The 17,611-nt window shown below is 29.4% G+C and overlaps 1 protein-coding gene and 1 long non-coding RNA gene across 5 annotated transcripts in view; one reads left to right on the top strand and one right to left on the bottom strand.

Moving 5' to 3' along the window:
• LOC143197618 (Kv channel-interacting protein 4) overlaps positions 1-17,611 on the bottom strand; it is a 253,188-nt gene that overhangs the window by 161,632 nt on the left and 73,945 nt on the right. The window contains exon 1 of one of the 4 annotated variants that reach the window (XM_076406187.1): positions 14,463-14,575. The exons of 1 other annotated variant lie outside the window; for it this stretch is intronic. In XM_076406187.1, the coding sequence (XP_076262302.1) occupies positions 14,463-14,469 (7 nt within the window). In that variant the 5' untranslated portion in view covers positions 14,470-14,575. Of the gene's footprint in view, positions 1-1,223; positions 1,345-7,052; positions 7,168-14,462; positions 14,576-17,611 lie in introns of those variants that run through there. 2 more of the 4 variants (XM_076406185.1, XM_076406189.1) reach the window with 2 other exon arrangements.
• Positions 11,265-13,437, top strand: LOC143197623 (uncharacterized). The gene is made up of 3 exons (XR_013006033.1): positions 11,265-11,391; positions 11,502-11,557; positions 13,318-13,437. It is a non-coding gene; the product is annotated as an uncharacterized LOC143197623 (long non-coding RNA).

Here is a 17,611-nt window from a genome sequence, read left to right as displayed (position 1 = left end):
TAGTACGGAACATCGACAATGGCACGCAACACTATATTTTGGAACCGTTGTATGATGCATTTGGCCGCGGTAGTTTTATGTTATCTGGTCACAATCAATTTAATATTTGTCGGTCTTTGTCAGTTAACTTGGGAATTTGCCACCTTCACCGATGATAGGAACCCTCTTCACAAATGATATTTTCAGCTTTTTTGTCATAAACGCTTCCGCTAATCGAGAATCAACGATTTGCAATTTGATATTCCTCAAAACAAACATATAACAAAACATATAATACATTGAAATATAATCTACAAGCAAGGCAAGTAAACTAAGCAATAAATACGGAATATTTTGTCTATCCCATGTCATCGAACACATATATCCATGAAACAAAATCACTTTGGGAGATCATTGTTGTGCATGGAGACAAGAAACTGATAATTAAACAAGCAGAAATGCAACGGACTGATTCGGCAGCATCACTATACCTGGTCAGATGTTGCAAAATATAATATTGTATTCCATTTATTAATTACGATAAAGAGCTTTGAATTTAGCAAGAAAATGCCTATAAATATTAATTTACCGCTCTTAATGCAAAGTTGTTGGGAAATATTTTTCTGTCTAATGAAAAATGAAATTAAATACCTTCCATTTAGATTGGTTTTTAAGATCTGAACGGAAAGATATGACTTACATTTAATGGTTTTAATTCACCCTGTCTCTTCTTGTATAATGTATCTAATTACTATTACGATATAGGATTATTTAGTATCGAAACACGATTGAATGAGTGGCTGATTCAACACCTCATAAAACAATTGTTGCGTCTAAAGAAATTTTTTTAGAGTCTTTGAAGTGGATTAGTATCTGTCCTATTTTATTTTTTACACCCATTTTTTTCATGCCTTTCCTATTATTGACTTTTTTTTATTTGCTGTTCCCTACTTGTATTTGCAACAAATTATGTTTCACATGGTCTAACCATCTCGGTCTTGGTCGTCTTTCTTTTTTTCTTGTTATGCTTTATTTATATTTTCCATTTCCCGGTCTGCAGTTCTTCTAGCATTTTAATAGTCTCTAAATGGCTTTTTTTAATTAATCTTCCTCATTATGTATTTTGTACGAATGTTGAAAAGTGAATTTATTAATTTAATTCCATTTTTGTGCTATTATACTAGTTTTAGTTTGGATTTTGGTTAGTGTTATTTGTGTTAGTTTTTATAGCTTAATTCATATACCTAATCCGTCTATTAGTCCTATTAATTTATCTCAATTTATTGAATTGCAACCTTCTATCCGTATCCCGTATTTTCATCTGGCATCATTTCTTAATTTTCGTATTTATTCTTGAGCTATATTGTTTTCCTTCATTTTGGCTCTATAAATATACAATAAAATTAAGTATAATTAAACTAAATTCAATCAATAAATAAATGTATGTATATATGTTTGTTTTGAAAAAAGCTCAGCTCTTTTCATTACGCATTGCGGAAAAAGATCCCAACTTGCCGACATTTCCCTGCTTAATCACTGTTAAATTATATAACCAAAGTTCCCAGAACACAAGAAAGTTTTAAAGTAAACTTTAGTATAAAATTTGCACTTTAAATCTCGCCTAATTGTGAACTAACAGAAATAAATGCAAAATACATTTCGTACGATAAAATAATTAGTACTACTTAAATTAGATGCAACTAACTTCAGCTATTCATAATTTTATTAAGATAGAGTTTGTGTAAAATATAAATTTGCATATCGTTAATCATATGGATATTATACATTATTGCCTCGCTGAACACTAATCTATCTCAAGAAGCTTGAGCAAATGTTGAGACTAGCATTGATCCTTATAATTAGCGTTGGGAGGTATCGACTGAAAATACTCGAAACAGTCGATAGTCGCAAAACAGTCGAAACAGTCGATAGTCAAAAAAGTTTATGTGTTTATATTCTCCAATTGTAGTATAAGCGAGACAGAGACAGACAGGTATATATATATTCATTCACGCGATAATTTTAAAAAAGAAAAGGAAAAAAATTACTAATTTCTATTAACATGTAATAAAAAGATGTATAAAAAGAAATAATAATACCACAATTGTTTTATCGTGTTTTAATATATTAATTGCTATTTTTAAATAACATAGTGTAATAAATATAAATAGTATAATACAACTTAAACAAAAGTTAAAAACCGAAATTTTCAATAACCATAACTACTAAATAAAATGGAAACGTATACCGAATCATTAAAAAATCTAATCCATGATGAACCTAAAAATGATTGTACAATAGCTACCAGACCCTTTTTAAATAAAATTTTTATTTATTTTTGAACGGAAATATTTTTAAATTACTGTGAATATTATCATGTTCAACTTTTCTCCCGTGAGGCGATTTCTTCGATCGTTAATTATTTGCCCAAATTTAGAAAAAACTCGTTCCCAGAGGACAGATGTTGCTGGTATAGAGGAATATTTTACGTGTAACTGATATAATTCAGGTAGTTTCATTTTATGGGCTTGCCAAAAATCTAAAGAGTTTTCTAAACGCCCATTAAATGGAATTTCCAAATACTACTAAATCTGTAAAGTTGCTGCAGTACTTGGAGTAATTATTTATTTCTTTCTAACGATTTTTTTATAAAAATATCTCCAGATGTCAATACATTCTTGGTCAGTAATTGTGTCTTGAATTTCGAGTTGTGGAAATATATTTGTACTTTTTGAAGTTATAATGGAAGATATCTCCTCTTTTGTGATAACTTCTTGTATCGCCTCAGCATTATTTACAATACCAAATGCTGATTCCTTAAATCTAGGATCTAAAAATGTGGATTATGCGTGAAATCGTGTTCATTTCTAAAATTGCCAGTCTTTTTCTGATGACATCTAATAGACAATTTTGTAATTTTTTCCCCATTCACTTGTTAAAATAATGGATTTGATGGAATGTTGCAGTCCTCTTATTAACGGTATAATTAAAGACATCGTTGGGATATCTTTCACCAGATAATTCGGTGGTCATTATCTCAATGGGCTTTAAAAGTTGAACACATTCTGTTCAGATAGTCCATTCGTTAACAACTAAAAACTGTGGTGCTCTTCTTAATAGCGAACAAAATAAATTCTTGAATATTAAAGTAGAGTTTTCCTATCAGAAAATGTATTTGTTATAAATATTTAATATACTTTATTCACCCCATTAGTTAATACTTAAAAAAAATTAAAAACTGCTACTGCAAAAAATTTTTTAAATCTTTTGGATCGATTTAATTTTTGAAACTAATTTTAGTTTTCAAGATTTTAGGAAAACAGTTTTGACAAACAAGAGGCTTGGACAAAAATCGTGAAAGTTTATCAAAAAAAAGTTTTTTTTTGCCCTCGAAAACTAGCGTTCCAAAATGCTGCTATATTAATTTACAATATATAATTATTCACAAGCAAACTATAAAAAAAAACATAAAACCACATATATTACATATAAATTATAAATATATATAAGCATAAATTCAGTGCATTACTTCAAGGTCGCGGCTAGGACGACAAGGCCATAACGTTAAAAATCAATCAAATGAACTAGTAGAACCGAAAATAGTAACTAAGCGTAAACGATTGAAATAGTCGATAGTAAATAGTAATAAAATCAGTCAGACCGAAAATAGCGACTGAAAACAGTTACTAGTAAAAACAGTCGAAAAAATAGTGACTGAAACAGTCGATAGTACAAAGTAGTCAATTACTAAACAGTTGATAGTCGATTTCAGTCGATTGTTCCCAACACTACTTATAATAATATTACTTTGCCATGTGCGAGTTACTCAAATATTTAAGATTAATAATCTTAGCTTGTATAACTAGGATTATAAGTTAATTTTGGGGGGGTTTACTAATAAAATAAGGACCAAGAGACTGTGGGCATAATAGTAGTTTTTTTTGTTATACAATAGGAAATATTGTTAGTAAGTTGCTTCATCAGTGTATAATTTAATCCTTATTTGGATATAATAGTTCTTGAAGGAAGACTTACTTTACTGAAGAGTAAAGTATTTATTCATATAGCTCAAAAATCAACCATTGAGTTAAATTTATAAAATACAGTTTATTTATCAGATTTAGTTATTTCTAAGGTAAGAAGTTTGGAGCATGAAATAGAGGTAGAGACAAAGAAAATCAAAAGATCTGATTGAATTGGAAAATGAGATTGGTAATAACAAAAAAAATGTTTTCCCATTTTCTTAGGTATTTTATAAAAGTATTCTCTGCATGATTAATCATTCAATTACTAAATATTATAAATTTTAAATTTATTATTGAATGAACGGCATTATTAGAGCAAAAAACTGTAAAAGATGTTTGGTAAGAGATGTCAGTGAATAATATTTATTGGGAAGATTGTCGCACTTTTGAAATATCATTTCAGGAAAAATTGAAATTTAATGCCCGTTTTTATAGTGCCTAAAAAAGATTAATGATATCCTTTTTTGGCTTGATGCTAGCCAATTAAATAAGAACGGTTGTTGATAAGTAAAATATCAGATAAAAAATGATGATCACTTAAAATTTAAAAAGGCCTGGAAGTGTATAAAAGTTTTTTAGCAATTTTAGTAAAGTATCAAGTACCTTTTTTTACAAGATTATGAATAATTGCTGATATATTAACACGAGTTATCGATTCCTAGTCAGCAATTTGATAAAAATACAGCGTCCCTTTAACTGAATTTTTTAAAAGTAGTTAATAAAGGATTCGGCTCCAAATTTTAATACTTAGATAAAAATTGTTAGATGAAACTGACATGCTGAAATCGATACTTTAGACGTTTTCTTACTTTCTAGTAAAAGCAATCACCTTGAAAAAGAATGACTCATCCTTGGATCCGTCCATTAATCGAACCCTTTTTAAACATCGTAATTAGGAAAGTTTTGATATCGTGCCGTATTCGACAGAAAAATTGATCAGATGGTGTCAACTCTGGAAAATAAACTGTTTAAAATAATAGGAGTTTTAAAAAAGCATTCTCTATTTTATTGAAATCAGGGGACTGATTTTCGAAACTCTCAAGGTCTTTTGAATTCTAAGTTTACCACTAACTGAGATATTATCTTCATTAACCAAGTATAATTTATATAAAAAAAAGTGGAAATACATTAGTGTGTAGAAGTAGTGATAAATAATTGAATACCATTAGGTGTTATTTGTTTATTTTCTAACAGTTTTATTAATGTTACTATACACTTTTTCGTGTTATATATTCTAACAAACTAAATTGATCTATATATATTTATATTTTTCCTTATAATGCTTTATTTATTATTGTGTAGCACGAAGAGTTGTCTCTCGCTGTGTTTCAAAAGCACTGGGAGTTCAAATACCCCTAAGATATCGATGCTTTTATTTGTTACTAGGCAAAAGTGTAAATGATGATGCTTTCTAAGATGATCTACGTATGTTATAGTATGTACAAGGATGGATGCATATTTTTTCTTGATATTTTTTTAAGGGCGCGCAATAGCGAAGTACAATATTACTCTAACATAAGTGAAAACTTATAAAGTAAGCCTTTGTCATCACCTTTTGACTAAGGGACGTAGTTTGGTCTTCTCAAACTCCAGTGTTCCAAAATTCTCAACATTCTACGTTTAGGGATTCCTTGAGGAACATTAGTTTGTCTTTGATATACTTTCAGGAGTGCTTCCGTAATATATTTATCTACCCCCTACGAGGTCTTAGAAAGTAGTGTTATTTAATTATGGATTATATAATCGATATATTAGAATTATGGCAAAATATATTATGACCTTATGGCTAAAATGTGAAACAATATTGTCATAATGGAAAAAAAATCATAAAAAATAAATTATTAGAAAAAAAATGGAACATGAAATAGGAATTAAGGTATTAACCTTATTCTATTAGCCAATTAAAAGTTCCTGAATTGGAAAGCCACATTTCATATTAGCCATAGAGTTTCATTTTTATATAGTGTGATTTGTGTAAATATTTAAACTTTATCATTTAGAATTATAGTAGAATTACAGTATAATTATAATAAAAAATGTGATTAAACGATTTTAGTTCGTTTTTATCGATCTTAAATGCGTTTCATCACCTCTTAAATAAATGACTTCATATGGATTGTTTCGAATTACCGGTGGTACATGCAATATATATTGATTAACAGATTATTTTCTTCAGGTATTAATTGAGAAACCTTAAGTTAAAGAAATTAATAGTAAGAAAATAATTATTATAAAAAAACATTCAATAAATATATCAAAAATTATTAAAATGTATCATTATGCATTATAATTATAATAATGTATTGTATTTACTATATCTTATGACTAATATTATTTTAACAGTAATATATCTCTATTTACTAATAGAGAACACACATATTATGCCAGACTCGTTTATTTTAATAGCCATTTAAAAGTATCTACACGCAATTATTTTACTGTTTAATCGAGTGTTTACAAACTTGGAATGATTCACATACATTTTATTTGCTAAGTAATATATGTAGGAGGATAATTTAAAACACTGCCAGCTTAGCATCAGACTGCATAAAAACAGCCAGCAAAAAAAGTAATATGAATGTTACGTATTTTGTGTAGTAAAACAACATTAATATTTTCAACAGTTATATGATATGTGTTTTCAACTTAAGTTATTGTTTGTGTAGTCTTAACGATATGTTTTAAATAGTGTTCCCTAGGGATGAGTATGTCAAAAGCAACAGGTCTTTATTTTTAATGAAAATAAATTATTGAGTTTTATTTAAAGTGTGACAGGTTATGTATATATCAATACGTAGGCAGGTAATTTCTTTTCAAAATTTTAAATATGCTTTGTTTTAATATATCAAAATTCACGAGAAGACTTTTTTTGCACGAAAATATTTGGCTCTGTCTCGCCCGTCGTATTAACCAGACATGGACCCTTTGCGTACTTCACTTTCACATATCTTTCGGAGATTTTCAATAGAAACCCCTTTTAAATTAAATAACCTAGTATATTATTACAAAATATATCAGTGTATGGTAATATTATGATTTTCTACATACCATTCATGATTATTTATCACAAAATTTAATTTTTAACTATAAAAAGGAACAAGCACAGCAAACACATGACGCTAAATGAGCTAAACGATACACTCACGTCATGATATTTTACGTTGAATCGAGTTTGATATTTTTGGATATATTATTGGATATAAGGTAAACAGATATATTATACAGTTTTGGGATATACATTCTGACAAAAAATATTCTTTATATTCTTAAAATATAATTTAATTCGTAAAGTTTCTCAATTAACTATTTTATCTAAATTATTTTAGAGTTTTAATAATTTTTACCAAATATGTAAGTATGGATATAAACTATAGTATATGACAGCATTTTCTATTATTTTTGATTAAAATATTCCTATTTCCTGGTTTAAAAAACTTGTTTTATTTCAATTTATATTAGTACAATATTACGCGTTCTATCGCTAGCTTCAACGTTTTCCATTTTTTCCGAATTTCCATTTGGATTTATTCAACAATAATTATTATATAAGACGGTATGTGTTAGCTTCAAATAAAAGTTTTACGAAAATTATTTCGGGTTAGTTCGATAACCAAAAACTTCTATAGTTGCTATTTGTATTGGTATCGGAGTTCACAGTCAGTCTGGAATAATATATATAGAAATAAAGAGATCGCGAACAATGTTCGTTATTTTGTGAAAAACTGTGAAAATTAAGCATTGAAAACTTACTGCATATAAGGAGGCTCTACGGGTAGATCATCAGAAATAATGTGTGTCAAGCATACTTGCTTTATTGAAGCAAATTTCCTAGCTATCGCTAAAGGTTAATGATGATATCGAAACACATATATAATTTATTATTAAAATTAGAAGATTTTAAAAAGAAATTGGGTATTCAATATGATGCTACAAACTCCTTGACCGATCTGATAATTGCGCTGATACAGATGTTGGGGCTTCTAGTATTCTTCATGGTACACTTCACACTGCAGAGTCAAATGGCTGCAAAATTAATGAAGAAAAGAGCAAAGTATTGACAATTGATGGATCGCCTGCTAATGTAAATCTCAGCCGGATCCAGTTAAAGTATATATCCCTGAAGCAATAAGGTTAACCGGCCTAACTGCAAGAGCTTTTGCTTCTTTAAGATGGAGGCTGTGGCATGTGGAAGAGAGGAAATGTTACACAATGGCAATCAGTGTACCGTTGCAGAACAAACGGAAAGACGCAGATTCCAATTGCATGAATATTTTTGTCAAATTAAAGGCGAACGAATTCCTCACAGACTTCTGTAGCGATATAGACCTAGATGGAAATTACAGCGAAGAGCTTCGAAAAGGACATGGGCCAAGATCATAGAAAGAGATCTGAAAAATACGAGACTATGTCCGAGAACACCTGAGGCCGATCGTTAACTGTGGCAACATTCTGAAAAATGTTCGAAGTCTTGTGGCTCCAACGGCAGCGAATTGGCTGAGACGTACACATGAAATAAATGAGTTGCATTTGGAAAAGACATTAAAGAGAGTTGGGAAGCAGATATTTTGCTGCAAATTATCCTAGATTTACAGAATGTTCTAGAAACAACGCTGGAAGCAAGTCATCTAGCCAATTTAAACCTGATTTAAAATGTAATCTCATTAACACGAAATTAATTTATGACAACGAATAACATTAAGGATTTTGTTTCGAGAGATGTGGATTCAGGAGCTTCGAGATATATGGAAAATAATAGGGAATTGGTAATAGTACCAAACCGTAACAGCTCTGATAAACCAGAGATGAATGGAAATTGCCTCAAAGTTCAGGGTACCGACAGAGAGAGATCACATTAAGTGCGGGAGTGAAACAGCAAAAAAAATAGCCAGGTGTCCTGTGTGCCTGTGTGTACTTGAAGGAAAGGTAAAATCAATCGCAATGGTTTCCGGTAATTTTCTTAAAATAATATATTAAAAATATTTGATTTAATATATTTAAATATTTGCGATCCCATGAAGATCTTCCTATCCAGCTTATCAAACTAACGAATAATCAGGTAAACAGGAAAAATACTTTAAGAAAAAATGTAATCTCTAAAGGCCTAAATATACAACATGTAGCAGAACCAAAAATAACTGGTAGGAAAAATCAATGTTCTAGTCGAGATAGCTAGATGCATCTTAATCGATCCGGATTGGTAGAGGAGGAAAAGCTACAAAAAAACACGATTAGCCTGATGGAGACGAAGTTACTTCTTAACAGGCAGTTTGATTGATTGACTAAATCATTATAGTTGAGTGGGCTGTTAAAGTTTTTCAACAATAATTACTTAATGGAACATGAAACAGTCGTCATGCGACACTTTGAGATAAATATTTAGCACAAATTGTTTCGAGGAATTTGACAATCAAAAAGTGCTATAGTTGTGACTTGTATTTGGATTATCTTTTCGAGTCAGCCCATGAATACCTTAGTGTTATAATGTAGCATAGAGTTTCTCAGATGTAACTAATTAGGATACATTAAAAATCACCGTGGTCCAGAGATTCGGCTACTTTCGGGACAATTCGTATATTGGTCGGCGCAATATACTCGCGGCCAGCCGAAGTACTAAAAGTCGATAGTGCCAAATTTACTGTTAGGCTATTTGCTTTATGGATGCCATTTATTTTAGAATAATCATTTATTAAACAAGACCTTCTGAAATTAACTTTTATATTTTGTTTTGAAACAAAAATTAATAATAGAGTAAATACTTTTTTTACTATTTAGTACAATATATAGTTCTTGCCTTTGGATTTGGCAACACCGCAGAGTACTGCAAGGCAAGCATTTTTGAAAAGAAATGGTAATATACGGTATTGCTCTGCTTTAATGTTGGACATTTGTTTGTTTAACTATTAAAGCGTTTGATATGGCTTTTTAAAAAGTTATTTTTTGACGTTCCTTTTTGCTTAAAAGAACGCCTTTTGAGTTTCAAATTTATAATAAGATATACTTAGCAGCAAGAGAACGAAATAGACATATGCCAAAATTTCACCATGAGCTAGCTGCACAACTAATGCAGATGACAAAAAGGATCATCTGCCGTCCTTGTGTCCTCAACTTTATGATTTTAGTACACGCACTGAATTTCGGCAGCATCTTTGTCGAATCCATAATACGGATGTTAAACAATCCAATCTATATTTTAAGAATTTGTAAGGTTTTGAAAAACGTATTATTGTTTAAAAATTTTTTCAGAAAACAAGAAGTTTGAAGAAGTCGAGAAGCTTAATATACGACTGTATAAGGAGTAATCGTCAAGGTAGTATTATTTTCCATAAAAGTATCGATGTGATTATTAACTTACGAATGAATTTTCAGTAGGGTACGATAAGGCAAGAAGAGTTATGGGCGAAAAAATAATTTGAGTGTCTATAAAAGTTTTTTTTGTTAAGAATACTATGAGACTTATTATTGAAGCAAGTACAAGTAGCCAATATGAATCCCAGAATAATATCCTACAACTGAATTTTGAGAAGGTAATAGGAAATTATATATTTAAGTAATTTCAATTAATCGTCCAGTTTATCGGCATTGCTGAAGTGCAGTAAAAGATTGCATACTATAAATACTGAAAAGAAATAAAAGAAAATACTTGAAAGGTATATATATATATATATATATATATATATATATATATATATATATATATATATATATATATATATGTATATATATATATATATATATATATATATATATATATATATATAAATATTGGTATATGTATATGTATTTGGTAAATGTATGGTATATATAGGTTAATATAAAACTTATGAACATTACCTTTAATTTTAAAAATAATACAAAGTATATTTTACGCCTTGACGATTAATACTATGCCGAAGAATGGAATAGAAGTTTGGTTATAAATATGACACAGAGTGACGCACGACCTCACAAGTAATAATGATCATTTTCAAATATATCTAACACCCGGGATACGCGCGCCTGCGCAGTATATTCAATCTACTAGACCACGATGATTTTTATATCCTTATTTTTGTATGCTTAACTAATTTTACTGATTCGGCATTCGATGAACTTCGTCAGTTTCCGCCTGGATTTGCGACGTTGCCTTTTGCAATAGATCGAGAAGTAGAATCCAATAAACTACGACAGCTATTTTTGTTTTGGCCTGGCATTGGTAAAAGCTCTAGTGTTACTTGATTGTTTACTTCTGGTATTTGGTGTTACTATCTCATATTTATTATCATACTTATATTGTTATACTTATTCTTATATTTGGTTTTTTAAATATATTTTAAAGTCACCTTTGTACCAACGAGAGTTTAACTGGAGAGGACTTACTGTTTAACGTGGGCTCCGAACCACAGTCCAAGTAAGTTTAGGAATTTTGTTGTTTATAATTTATTTGTTGTTGTACCGTTCATATTTTGATTACAAATAGTAGGCAGTAATGAATAAATCATTTATTTGCAAATATTGTAGAATATGATTTTTCAAGAGTTCTAATATGAAAAGATCCATGAGGAAATTCCATCCAGGTGCATATCTACTCAATTTTAATTTTAATATTGCAAATTGTATTCAATTTTATACTAAATTCATATATTTTAGGCATAACGGATCCTGCGAAAGTAATAGTTCAGGTAATATGACTCTGCGTCCTTCATGTGAGCATTTCTCATCAAAAGTGTGAGAGGCAGTTAAGGTCCAGGGAAGCATTAAAATAAACTCTCATTATCCTGGTATAGTACAGACACAAAGGAAAGGGAATGTGAATACAATACATTAAAATACATGTAGGACATGGCAATGACTTGGATAATTTATTTTTATTAAATTCATATATGATATGATTGCAGCCAAACTAGTAGGTAAAATTTCATTGGATGCTATATTAGATGAAATCAGAGATGATCATAGATATTAAGCAAGCAAATCAATTGAACTTCACAGGTACAAGGAACAAAAGTGATGCTACAAGTGCTGAAGAAAAGAAAACAGAAATAAGAATTTTGACAGGGATAGGATTTTCTTTGTTAAACAATCTAATAGAAGATAATGAGAGATTTGACAAAGCGTTTAGTTAATATATTAAGTGTGGGGTATGTTTGATTTTATAGATACATGTGTACCTAGAACTACCTCATGGGTGGTGTTGAAAAGAGTTTCATCATGTTACTTTGGTTTGTTATAGTAATGTTTATATATGGATAAATAAATTATATTAGTTGTCTTACATATTATGTTATTTCCTCTTTTTTCCTTCCAATATTAATTTAAAATTAAATAGGTTTATAAAAGTTTCTTCATTTTACATTTATTATAGAAGATGAATATTGTACCAATAAACTTAGCAACACCTGGCAAGGTCGCAAATTCAAATTCTTGTACGCGTGCCAGGCGTTTCAAGAATTAGACTTTTGTATGGTATTCGTTCTAAACATCTGAATAATACGGCAATAATCGCACAAGACATATTTGGTTGTTACATACAAAACATTGTTATTCACTTTTTAACTAAATGAAATATACTGAAATAAACCTTAGTAATAAAAACTTAATTACAACATATCACCTAATAAAAGTTGTTAATAACTGGCTAAGTAATATATTTACTTATTATTAGAAAGTTTTCTCATCAAAAGAAATTACCAACATAAAAAGTTCAATATTGTGTTATCGTGATGTTGGTGTAAGACACGAAACAGTAACGTGCTGCAAAAAACACTCGGTGTCAAATCAATAATAAACAAAAACTGAAGAATTATGAACATAATGAAACTTAAAAAACAGTATTTTATAAGTCTGCAACTTCGGAGAATCTATATATTATTCGGCTTAGCAAAAATGTTGTCTCCCTTTTTGAGATAAACGGGGGCACCTGGAGGCGTGAAATTTGGCACGGTTAAAGTTTATATCGAGAAAGCATTTTTAGGCCTAAACTTTTTGTGTAATATGCGCTACAAATAAATAAATTCCTATAAAACGAAATACGCCCGCATCAAGGAACCAGAAATAGTCGTTATGTCGGTGAATCAAAACATTTAAAGAAATATTTTAGGCTCTAATTCTTATACAGTAGCTCAATCGTCGTTTCTATTATACGTACATCAATCATCAATCACTTTCAAAATCAAAATCTGATATCCTCCCGCAAAATGCCGAGAGAAAAAGAGCTAATTCTGAAAGTTAACGTGAGTTAACATTAATAGTTAAAATAAATGTTGCTAATAATATTATCAATTATAACATAGCTTCATAGAATATTAATTCCTCATTTGTTGGTGTTATATTATAGTTCCTACGTGGGAGATAAGACAAAGTAGAAAGCAGTAGATAAACGAAAGAAGGCAAACTAATGATGAGCTATCTGCAAGGGTGAGATTGAAGAGTGGAATAAATAAGCAAAGAACGATGCAATTTTATTTTAAAATTTAGGTAAAGAAATTATTCTATTCTTAATTCTTTACCAGATTTATTGTTTTTGCAATATATATAAATAAATATATATATATATATATATATATATATATATATATACATATATATATATACACATATATATATATATATATATATATATATATATATATATATATATATACATATATATATATATATATATATATATATACATATATATATATATATATATATATATATATATATATATATTAGGTGAGAAATATAGACAAAAGATAAAGACTATGAATACATAAATAAAGTAATGAAACTATTACATCAGTTAAAATAGAGATACCTACATAATTTGCTTGGATGGAATATATAGGACAAATAGAACAAATTACAAATTATTAACAGTAATTTTGTAACACTTTAAAGCATTGATAGATATTAAATATTAATTGATTAAATATTATTAAAGACTATATTACAATTAATTTTCTGAATTATGAATCAATTATTAATTATATTCTATATTTTTCCATGTTTCTAACATAAAAGTAAAGATAGATCATATATACTTATAGATGCTCTGAAGCTCTTATAATAGTTCTGAAAATAATCTTAATTGTGATACTTTGTTATAATATTCAATTGTGTAGTAATGTAAACTTATCAATACTCTGTTAATTATTGAAACTTAAAGGAAATTTGTTTAATTAAATGCATTTAAAAAGGTTAGTGACTGTTCGTTCTTGAAACTGTCTGCGTATATTTTAGTATGTTTTTATTTACGGACATATACTGATTTAATTAATTTTATATACCAAATATATTTCTAATCTTATGTTGAAATCCTTACCAAACCAAGTTTTATTAGCATATTATATAATTTTTAAATTATTATATTAACACTTTTATGTGATAAACATGATAAAATAAATAAATCGTAGTCGAATTTCGACCACTGGGCGATCACTAGTAAATATAAGTAACTGTAATACTCTATAACATAATAGAAAAGTTTCAAATACATACCCTTCATTTTATTTAACAATACAGAGCCTTAATGATCAGTTGGGATAAAGGCGTGAAAAAATTATCAGAAAATGTAATGGTGGCACACCGTCGCTCAAACCTACTGAAAAATGTTTAACACGCGGTTATGTCTTAAAGTCGAATACGAACAATAAAATAAACATTTTAAGTCTATAAATATATCACGTAAGGTGCTGCTAAAACAAAATACATTGATTATTTGGGTCTGTCTGTTGAATTTTTCAATAAACTTACAACGGGCTAACATGACCCATTCACTTTGTATATTTGTACTTGAATTAAAATGTTCGTTTAAAATGCCGAAATATATTGGCTACATAAACTAAAATTCTTGACATGTTTATTAAATAAAATTCATCTAAATAATTCTTTTATTATCTCATTGAATACATTGTTCGAATATCAACTGTTATGCTCTATATCAAATTACTTTATTTTATCGTTATTATTATATTTTAAAATGGGACTTTTTACCAACCCATTTTTTATTTCTTAAATCATCGAAATATCGATATTTTTCTCCGTGGTCGACATCCTTACTCTGAACTTCTGGCATGAGACCATCTCAGAAGAGATCCGGTCTTACCCAGCCTGGTTACTGGCTTGTCAATGATGGTGACTCCTTCTCGGATTTGACACTGTTGCCTAGAGATATTTGTAATTACAATCACAAACATTCATTCCTTCAGAAATTCCAACCAACAGTAAGTTATTTAGAAAAATAATTTTGGTCCCTGCGCATGCAGGCTTTTACAGGGCGCGCTATATTGCATAGAATAAACTATATTCCAATGTTACTTTTCTACCGACCGAAGAAAACAACAAAAAAATCTAGAATATTTAGATTTTGTACTGCATATAGGAATAATAATTATATTGTACTGCATATAGGAATAATTCTATAGGAATAATAATTAAATTGTCGTGTTATTCTTTGTACTTTAATATACACTGGATTTAAAATATAGAAGAGCAAAGGTAACTGCAGAATGTAAGGTTAAAAGTAGTTATAAAAACCAAACAGCATAAGTGATGTTTGTAGTGTGAATCTTAGCTGCCAAATTTGTAAAAGAATATTTTCAACGACATCAATAGGAAATCAACATATGCCAATATTTCACTTCAGGAACGAACTGAAATATTTTCTGTTTTCTCTAAATTAAATGAAGCCCAATGTACGTATGTGCCAAATCCAAAATCTTTTTTCTAAATAACTTATCAGCTTGTCACGAATATTATGAATATTTATATAAATATTTGCTAGTATATATTTTCCTTGATAAAGAAATTTCATGAACATTTTAATATAGAATAGAAGTTTTAAATATTTTAATGTCTCCTTTTTTAGGAACTAGGGTTTATCTGGACTGGACCTACAATTTAACGTGGGCTTCGAACCACTGTCTTAGGTATTAAGCCTACCGACTGGCGGGTAACCAACTTAAAAATCATCTCAGAAGACATCCGTCCTTACCCAGCCTGGTTACTGGCGTGACTGTGATCATTTTTCTTGTCGAATTTTGCACTCTTGCCTAGGACAATCACAAATATAAATTTACGAACATATCCCAGCAGGGTTCGAACCCGCGACTATAGCAACGGTAGGTGGACCGTCCTGTTGCCTTTACCACTGTAAGTTTTTAATATCTAAATTGAAATAATAGTGGTTACATATTTCAAGTTAATTTTGACACATTTATTATTCATTCGACTCTAGAATGTTTGAATATTGACCAGGGAGAAGCATAGTTTTTTTTTAATGTTTTAAAGTCTCATTTTACCAACTACGGGTTTATCTGGACTGGGCGTAAAGTTTGACATGGGCTCCGAACAACGGTCCTCAGCATTAAGCCTACCGTCTGGTGAGTGACCAACTTTAGAAATCATCCCAGAAGACATCCGGTCTTACCCAGCCTGGGTACTGGCGTGACTGGGCTCATTTTCCTTGTCGGATTTTAAACTCTTGCCTGGGACATTCACAAATTTTAAGATCACAAACATAAATTTACGACCATGCCCCAGCAGGATTCGAACCCGCGGCTATAATCGCAACAGTAGGAGGACCGTCCCATCGCCTTTACCACTGCGCCACCAAGCCGACTGGAGAAGCATATTAATCTTATTTAAAGCATAACTATTTAACTTTCTAACTAAAAATATTCCTGAAGAAATTTTATTTTCGTCTGGTGTTTTTTTCAAGAACATCGGTGATTCTGCGAACCTGATCAATTGTGGAAAGTTGTTTCGTGAAACCAAATTGTTGATCCGAAATTAAATAATTTTCCTCAATATTATTGGTTTTATCCTTTAAAATGAAATTAAATAAAAGAGAATAATTGATTAACTTATATACAACGTTACTATGTTTTATTTGATATTTTTTCTAAAATTTTTCAAAATTGACAGTAATTATAAAGTAAATATTTAAATAATATTTATTTGTATTCAAATATTTATGTAATATTTATATTATGTATTTATATGAAGTATTTTAGCCAACATCTTTAATTAATTGTTTATTAATGATTTATTATGTTTGTATAGTTATTACCTTATATTCTACTCTATTTGTCGTATAATATTTTATTGCTACATATTTTTATTTCCTATAAAACATTAATTAGGTTTCGTCAGATTATAAACCGAATAACACCAAAAACCTTCCATATTATTTCGTATCAGTCACCTTTTCCATTCCATAGACCATGCACAAACTTTAGCAATCAATATATCCCGTGAGCCTTCACTCTTTCTGAATATAAAATACCTTTTAACATGCAATTAGTAATGTTTATTTAGGACATGAAACATCATGGTTGTATCGAAAAAATATTCTCGAATCGACATTATTTATTTTTATATAAGAAATATAGACGTAAATTAAAGTTGGGGTACAGAACAACAAATAGTGTTAATAAATAATAATTTATTTTGGCAACAGAAGTTGGTCTTAGTCTAAATGAAGTGGAAATTCTAGTTGGGAAGTGTCTGATTTTATATCACAGCCGTAAACCTTTCTTAGTTATACGTTTTGTAGCAATGAAATTTCGTACCAATTACCAATCTGGGATAATATCGATCGATCTAACAATAAATCTTAGACAAGAAGGTTTTAAAGTTATTTTACA

This window comes from Rhynchophorus ferrugineus, unplaced genomic scaffold, assembly GCF_030347505.1.
Source record: "Rhynchophorus ferrugineus isolate W39M unplaced genomic scaffold, kcgeb_rfMv2 rfM5, whole genome shotgun sequence".
Taxonomy (NCBI): Eukaryota; Metazoa; Arthropoda; class Insecta; order Coleoptera; family Curculionidae; genus Rhynchophorus; species Rhynchophorus ferrugineus.
The sequence above is the reverse complement of the archived record's forward strand: the minus strand, read 5'-3'. Positions and strand labels throughout refer to the sequence as shown.